The sequence below is a fragment of the Neovison vison genome, chromosome 7 (assembly GCF_020171115.1).
Source record: "Neovison vison isolate M4711 chromosome 7, ASM_NN_V1, whole genome shotgun sequence".
NCBI classification, from domain to species: Eukaryota; Metazoa; Chordata; class Mammalia; order Carnivora; family Mustelidae; genus Neogale; species Neogale vison.
In genome coordinates, this window is record NC_058097.1 from 51,767,821 (window position 1) to 51,775,616 (window position 7,796).

The 7,796-nt window shown below is 56.0% G+C and overlaps 1 protein-coding gene across 1 annotated transcript; it reads right to left on the reverse strand.

Annotated features, from left to right (window-relative positions):
- Positions 1-869: 869 nt before the first annotated feature.
- Positions 870-7,752, reverse strand: SYNGR4 (synaptogyrin 4). Its single transcript, XM_044260518.1, has 4 exons — positions 7,561-7,752; positions 2,698-2,935; positions 1,410-1,549; positions 870-1,103 (listed from the first exon to the last, which is right to left on the reverse strand). The coding sequence occupies exons 1-4, from the start codon at positions 7,651-7,653 to the stop codon at positions 870-872; spliced, it is 705 nt and encodes a 234-aa protein (XP_044116453.1). The 5' UTR covers positions 7,654-7,752.
- Between the last annotated feature and the right edge of the window lie 44 nt (positions 7,753-7,796).

The window sequence follows — 7,796 nt, forward strand, 5'->3', positions numbered from 1 at the left end:
TACTGATGACATGTTGAAAATAATGATAAAATTTTGGATATATTGGGCTAAATAAAATCTACAAAAGTTAATTTCACTTGTTTCATCCTACTTTTCCTAATGTGGCTACTTGACCATTTAATATTCTGTCCCTGCCCCAGGCCCCCTGGCTTGATTATATTCTAATTGGACAGTGCCGTGCTAGAAACCCCAGGCCCGCGCAGCTGAATGGTGGGTGCTTAGTGAAGGCTTCCTCTCCATGACACGGCCCCTGTCCCTACTACTCCCTTAATGAGTGCTTCACTCACTGGGGTCCCCTGTTCGGCTTGTGCCTGAGTCCCCAGTTACCTTCTGGGTTCTAGAATAAAATCCCTTCCTCTTCCCCAAGACAGTCTCGCAAATGTTCACAGACAAGGATCTCCCCTGATCTCATTCACGCACTCATGGCCCCCTGTTCCTTGGTTTCGAGTTGGGTCCCTTGTCACTGGGGTGAGTGGAAGGGCTGCTTCCTATGTTGGCCCTAGTTCCTCCTAGTGCTCTCTCCACGGGCAGAAGCCTTCTCTCTCTGCATGTGAGCTTGCCCAACCACGCATCGGACCGCCTTGCGCCTCCTTCCTCTGGTCAGAGTGAGGATCGAAGGGACCAAAAGGGATGCCCCCTTCCTGTCACCGGGGTGTGCCGTCATCCCAGGGGTACCAAGATGGAGAGTCTGGGATGCAGTATGGGAAATGTGGCCCCCTGCAGAGACCCCGGAAATGGCCTCATAGGATTTCTCCCCACCCTGACCACTCAAAAGATCGGAGAGGAACAGACACAAAAAGGGCCAAGGGCTGTTTTCAGAAACCCTTCTGGAGGGAGGAGTACCTCTTTACTGATGTGGAGGAGGATGTTCAGTTGTCGGGCATCATAGCGAGGCGGGGGGCCTTCGGGGTGGTTAGATAGGGGGACAGGGCAGAACTGGCATAACTCAGGTTGTTGGGGCCAGCGGTGGGCGTGTTAACAGGGCTGGCAGCTGAGGGTGGGGAGAGGGTGGTCAGCACCACACCACCCTCATCCAGGGAGCGCTTGTAAGGGACTGGAGTGTCATTCCGGAGGTCCTGGAGGGCCAGGTAGGCCTGGAATATCTGTGGGCAGGAAAGGGCATGCCGGAGGCTGGCTTGGGTTAGCCAGGGGAGGAGAGGGACCGGGGTGGGGACCGGCCTAGGAGGAAGAGCAAGGTATGGTTGTGCTCACTGCTCACTGCACAAGGGCACCCAGCATGATGCGCAATGCTGAGCCTCATCTGAGCTGCAACTTCTTTCCAAGTTGCCCAGTCACAGGAAAGACAGCAGAGGCCCCGGGAGGAGCCCTCCCCCATCCCCAGGGGAGCTGAGTGAGTGTGAGAAAGTACTAGCCCCCCAGCCCTGCCCTCCAGGGGGGTGCATCCTCACCCAGATGAGGATGGAGAAGAAAGCGAAGGTGATGGCGGCCTTGGCGCTACTTCTTCCCAGGAGGAACCCTTTGGGTGACGAATGCTGCCACTGGTTAGCCAGGAAGCAGAAACCCACGAACCAGATGCCTGTCCACAGGACTGGGGGGGTCGCAAGAGAGAAGAGGGGCAGGGGGAATCTGGCTCAGGAAGGGTGCGGCTGGGGTCTGGCTGGATGGCCTCTCCCTCCCAGCCCTCCAGAAAGCACCCCACTGGAGAAGCTGGGCTGTCCCCTCCGGGAGCCCAGAGCCGTTGGCCACGTGCTGTGTTTCGATCAATTAAAATTGGATTTAAAAACGCAGCTCCTCTGTTGCACTGGCCACACCTGAGGTGCTCAGAGGCCCCATGTGGCCAGCGGCTCCCCTACTGGGGAATGTACATATGGGACATTACCATCTTCACAGAAATTTCTGGATTCATTTACCTTTGAGGGCCTTCCCAGACTGAGATGCTGGGATCCTGCAGATGGGGAAGAGGAGGTGGGGACAGTTGAGATCAGACCAAGAAGAGGGAGCCCCAGGGCCTGAGGAAAAGGAACTCATATATTTGGCCCTTCCTGTGTGCCAGTCAATCTAGAGTACTCAGTAGGGCTCAGGAGGGGAGACCGTGCTTTGCAAGCCAGAACTGCCACTCAGCAGCCCTGTGCCCAATTACGTAATCTCTTCCAGCCTCAGTTTCCCCCTGTGCAACATGGGGGTAGGAGCGGGACTTTCCTGCTCAGGTGGGTCTTCATTGTGCATGGGATGAGGCACGTGGAGCCCCTGGCTCTTTGCCTGACATGTGGGAAGTGCCCAGAAAAGGGCAATGCTACTCCAGGCCTCCTCTCTCTTATTTCATGCTCAGAAAAAGCCCTGCGTCGGGGTTTTCATCCCAGCTTCTACTGAAGCTCAGAGCAGCTCGAGCCACAGGAGTGGAGATTTCAAACTCAGGTCTGCCTGGCTCCGTGCTGGAGCCCCACCTCCGGTCCCTGGGGGGCTTTTCAAGGAATGTTCTGTGAAGAAGGGAGGTGAATGCAAGGCAAAAGCAGGGCAGGAGGGAGGCTTCTAGAATTAGCCTGGGGGTCAGAAGAGGTGACCCTTACACTGAGTCGAAAGGATGAGTAATAATTCCCTGGGGGGAAACAGCAGGTGCACAAGAGCTTCCAGAAAGGGAGGAGGGAGGCCTCAGGTCACGTGTGGAGGACGATGGGCTGGCAGGGTGGAGAAGGGAGGGGTCCCCAGGGCCCCAGGGTGGAGCGGAGGGGCGCTCACCAGCCAGGATGAAGTCCAGCAGCTGGAATGCCGTCTTGAAGCGGGCGCTGCCGCCACGACTCTCGTGGGCGTCCAGGGCAAGGAAGGTCAGGCAGCTGAGGAAGGCCAGGAGGCCGGCTCCCACGGCGAAGCTGCAGGCCACATTGTTGCTGTTCAGGACGCAGTGGAGCGTCGAAGACTCGGTCTTGTTCTGGTAGCCGTCGGTCAGCAGGGAGGAGAAGACGATGAGGGAGAAGACCTGTGGGCGCAGGAGGGGGTTCCCAGCCGGCCCACGTGGAGTTCAGTGCCCACCAAAACTGCTCATTCTCCTGGGTCCCCGTCGAGGAGCGGTGGGCTTCGCTCCCCTCCTTGTCATGTCCTCGGGGCCTCCAAGCCTGTCCCTATTGCTCCTCACCCCTCTTCCCTCCATCCTAGTTCAGGTCCCTGGAACCTCACCCCCGCCTCCTCCCTGGCCTCCCCGCTTCCAGTCTTGGCCCACAAGCTCCCATGGAGGTCCTTTCACACCCTTCCCTTCTCTGTGGTCTGTACGGATCTCGCTCCTCCAACTCCATCTTTCTCTCCCCACTCTCTCCCCCATCTCCCACCTCCCCCATGCTTCCCTTCTGCCACCCCAAACAGGTACCTGCCACCAAACCCGGGGGCCTTAGCGAAGAGCCTGAGACACGTGAGGAGCTCCAGAAGCATTTGCTACCCATGAGTTTCCTCTGCCTGCCCGCCCTTCCTTCTGCCTGCAACTTCTTCCTCCTCCCTCCCTGCTCACCTGGTTCCTCTGAATTTGTTCAAATAAATTTGTGAAGTATTCCAAACACACACACGGAAGTACAGGGAGAGGGGTGTCAGGTGCTCAGCCGTTAAACGTCTGCCTTGGGCTCAGGTCAAGACCCCAGCCACACGAGGATGTGGGTAGTACTGCCAGCCCCATTTCCTTAGAGAATGGAACCAAGGCACAGAGAAGCCAAGGAGTTGTCCCAAGCCAGTTAGCTGGCAGGTGCCGGAGGCTGGGTTTGGATGGAAGCTGTCCAGCCCCAGAGCCAGCTTGAAGGCCCAGCTCTAAGGCCTGAAGCTGAAATCAGCTGTCTGGAGGGCAGGGGTTCCCAGCAGTGCCACTCAGGGAAAGGTTTAAGCTCCAGCACTGTGCCGTGGGGCAAGGTCCACACCAGCTATGGAAGGAACTGGTTGGGTGGGGGTAGTGGTTGGTGGGAGTTGCTCCAGGGAGGCTTTCTGGAGTGACGCAGGGTGAGAAAGGTTGTCTGGAGGGCAATGGGGAGCCATAGCAGAGTGGTGATCAGGGGAGGGTAGGGGCAGATTTGAGCCAAGATAGACTGGACGGAGTGAGACTGGAGGTTTGGGAGGCCAGGGAGGAAGCTGTGGACCTGGGGTCTGGGAGAAAATCAAAGTTTGAGCCAGAACAGAAGTTGTGGGGGTTTAATTTAAGAGGAAATAAGGTGAGGTGTGATTTGCACATTAAAGAATAAGGAGATTTCCGGGCATACAGGGAGGAAGGGCATGGGGGGTGGTGTAAACTGTGTGTGCAAAAGCCAGATGCTGCCAATGGGGCTCCTTCAGGGACTGGAGAGAAACCCACTGGAGGGATTGAGAGTGAGATGAGGCTGAAGAAGTGGGGGGGAGCGACAGCCTCAAAGGCCTTGAACACTGGATAGGAGGGTGTAGACTTGGGAGGCATGGAAAGTGAAATTTCTTGCTTGTATTTAACTTCAGGCATGGAAGTGTTCCGAGCAGAGGGTGGCCGGGATCAGACTTAGCCCTGGAGTCAGAGAAAGATCTCCAGGGTGGCGATAGATTGGGGTTGGTGGCAAGACGAGAAAGAAATACAGAGAGAGAGAAGCCAAGACCAAAGAGGAGATTGGAGGGAAGGCCCGGGCAGAAATGCAGAGGCCTGAGCTGAGGTCAGAGCTCTGGGGAGGCCAGTGATATTTAGGACGTAAAATTGGACTTGGAGATTGATTGGACGTGGTGGTGTTGGGGGCGGGAGTGGGGGAGTAGGTGAGGGGAAGGAATTCACCGGAATTGGAACTCCTCCTAGATAGGGGACCCATCTCTCTATCCCCACCACCAGCTTGGACCTCAGCCAATGTGTGTTGGAGTTACTTGGGACCTTTCTCTGCTCCCACCCTGTATAGATAGATAGATATAGATAGATAGATACATACATATATGTATATATCTATTTATATATATGGGGGTGGAGGAGGCAAAGGTTCAGCCCTTTAACTCCTCAGTTTGTGTCCATCCTCCTCTATCCTTTCCCTTAATTGCCCTCTCTGAATGAAAACCGTAACAGAACAATGAAAACCAGTCTCTCTTTCGTCTGGCCCTTTTGCACAATCCAAAGCTGTACACATCCATTCCTGGTTTCGGAGCGAGGAGTCCATAGAAGGAGAGCATCTCGGTCAGCTGCTTGGGGACGGAGCCAGGTCGAGGACTGGAAGGCCCATCGATCACTCGAGCCCGTCTCCATGTTACCTGCTCTACCTCCCTCGCACCAGCCCCACGTGGTCAATTTCTGTTTCACAGGTGATGAATGGAAGCCATTAAGGTGGAGTGGAAAGAGCCAGGCGCGTCCGGCTCTGCCAGCTGTGTGGCCTTGGACAAATCATTCACCTCTTACAGCCTCAGTTTCCCAGGCTGTCTTGGGGCTGTGCAGAGGGGCAGGGGGCCTAGGCCTGATGATGGGTCTCATGATTGGCCCAGAGAGGGGACGTGTCCTCTCAAGGTCAGTCAGCGAAGGAGGGGCAAGGACTGGGCTCTGGTCCTCCTGACTTCCCAGCCTGGGGGCTGTTCATCCGATGACCCTGGAGACCTTGGGCTGCGGTGTGAGCCTTGGGCCCTGGAGACTCAAGGAGGGGGCTCAGCTGGGCCAGAGGGGCCCGAGCCCTCTGATGCCAGAGTCCAACTTCCTTCCACGCCCTCCTTGGCCCATCCCCAGGGAAGGAGCAAAGATTCATCAGTTAAGACACCAGCTGGCAGGCGGCAGTGAGAAGGACAAGAGGACCAGCTGCCCAGAGACTCCCTACTGAGGAGCCAGGCCAGGGGGGAAGGAGGAGAGGGCGGGAGGGAGGGAGGATGGAGGCAGCGGGCAAAGTCCGTGACCAAAACGTCTGGCACAGCCCATGGCCCTTCCCTCCCCCTTCCCCAAGCCCATTCACACCAGCTGGGCCTCCTCCCTTGCCACCCGTTTTTCCTTCCAAAGCTTGGGAGGTGCAAGAATCCTTTGACTAGTTCGCCAGCTGGGTGATGACCTTGGCCAAGTCACTCTACCTCCATAAGCCTCAGTTTCCCCTTGGGTCGAACAGGGGTAGTTGATGGCCATGCCATTGGGTCAGGGTGAGGAGGAGAAGTTAACACCCACGACGGACATGGAACGTGGAATTCCTAATTCCCCTCGTCCCCTGGGGAGGAACGGCAATGTACGCGACTCCCCGTCACCTTCAGCCCCCCAGACCCATCCCTCGAGTTGCTCACAGAAATGAGTTGTCCTAATAATAATCTCTATTTAAAGTGGGATTCAGACTTTCCAGGCCCGTGCTTTTCCATTTAGGGACAGAAACTGGTTTCACTTGCAGAACAGTCTTTCCTACCAGCAGGCCATGGGGAGCCTTTTCTCAGAGAAATCAAGTCACTTTCTCAAGGTCACAGATATAGAGTGACTGGGTACGTTATCCACCAAAAACGGGGCACTTTTGGGGATCAAGGGCGGCACTCGAGCTGATTCAACCAGGTGCGGCCCCAGCAAAGCAAGGAGTGTGCCACCCCACGGGGGCAGCGTGTGGCTGAGCCAGGATTCTAAGGCTTCTAAGCCAGGCCCTTTGGATCCTTCTCCATCCAGAGGTTCCAGAAGGAGTAGGAAGATGCTCCAGGTGAGGACCCTGGATTTGATCCACCTGTTCCCAGGACCCCAGTCAAGTCTCATCAGCTCCCTGGGCCTCAGTTTCCAGCTCTGTCAAAGGAGAGCAGGGGAGCTGGCCGAGCATAAAGCCCCGAGTCACAGTTCTAACCCCTTTAGGAACTGAAGTCCAAAGAGGCACAGTGATTGGCTCCAGATCACACAGCCAAGTCTGTGCTGAGTGAAGATTTGAGCCCGGGGGTCTTGAGTCTGGGAACGTGGTAATGATCCAAAAACACCTATAAAGCCCTGGCTTGGCACACAGTGACTGGCCCACAGTGGCTATCCCATGCCTGGTATCTTAGTCCTAAGTGACACGCTGTTGTCTCCCCTCTGCGCACCTCTTCCTTCCCAGAGGAACTTGCCCCTGCTCCTGTCCTATCCCCTTGTCTGAGGGGCGCCAAATTGAAAGGACTCTGGCATTTCACAGACCCCAGTTTGCATCTGAATCCCAGCCCTGCCTCTTACTGGGGGCCCTTAGCCAATACTGTCCAATGGAACTTTCCACCATGGCGGAAATGCTCTAGATCTGCACTGTCCATGTGAGGCTGGTGGGCATCTGAAAGGTGGCCACTGCGACCCCCTTTTGAAACGAACTCTTATTTTAATTAGTTTACATTGCAATAGCCACACGTGGCTTGTGGAGACCCCATTGGAGAGCGCAGCCTTTAAACAATGATGTCCTTAAAAATAAACACTGATTTAGTTTTCTCCAATGCTCAGTTTTCTCAACGCAAAAATGGGGCTCATAGCACGTACTTGGGAATGCTGTGTCTTCCTCTGAGAGTTAATAAGCGCTCAGGGTAGTGCAGGGCCTAGGGTGAGATGCTCAGTAAGAGGGGACTTCTGTTATGAGCTCCCTTTTATTTTGTTCTCCCAATCTGGCCACTCCCCCCCCCAACTCCCTCCACACTGTTTCCTGTCACCCATGGGGCAGTCAGGCCCCAAGATGGCCTCACCCCTGCAATGATCCGGGTGATCGTCTTGGGCCTCTTTAGAAACTGCACGGCTTCACTGTCAGCCAGGTCCTGGAGGCTTTCAGGGATGTGCATGGCGGCTGCTCTGCTTCTGGGGTCCCGGGGGGCGTGAGCAGGGATGCTGGGTGCTGCCTGCTGGGCGCTGCCGTCCAGGGGCTCCAGGCCCACCCTGGGCTCAGCTGCTGCAAGACAAGATGGATGGTGGAGGTCAGAGTCAG

Excerpts from the sequence above, each read along its gene's own strand:
- SYNGR4 (XM_044260518.1), bottom strand. The coding sequence starts at position 7,653 with ATGCACATCCCTGAAAGCCTCCAGGACCTGGCTGACAGTGAAGCCGTG. Across the intron at positions 2,936-7,560 it reads TCACCCGGATCATTGCAGGG|GTCTTCTCCCTCATCGTCTT; the intron begins GTGAGGCCATCT and ends CTGCGCCCACAG. Across the intron at positions 1,550-2,697 it reads GCTGGACTTCATCCTGGCTG|TCCTGTGGACAGGCATCTGG; the intron begins GTGAGCGCCCCT and ends CGACCCCCCCAG.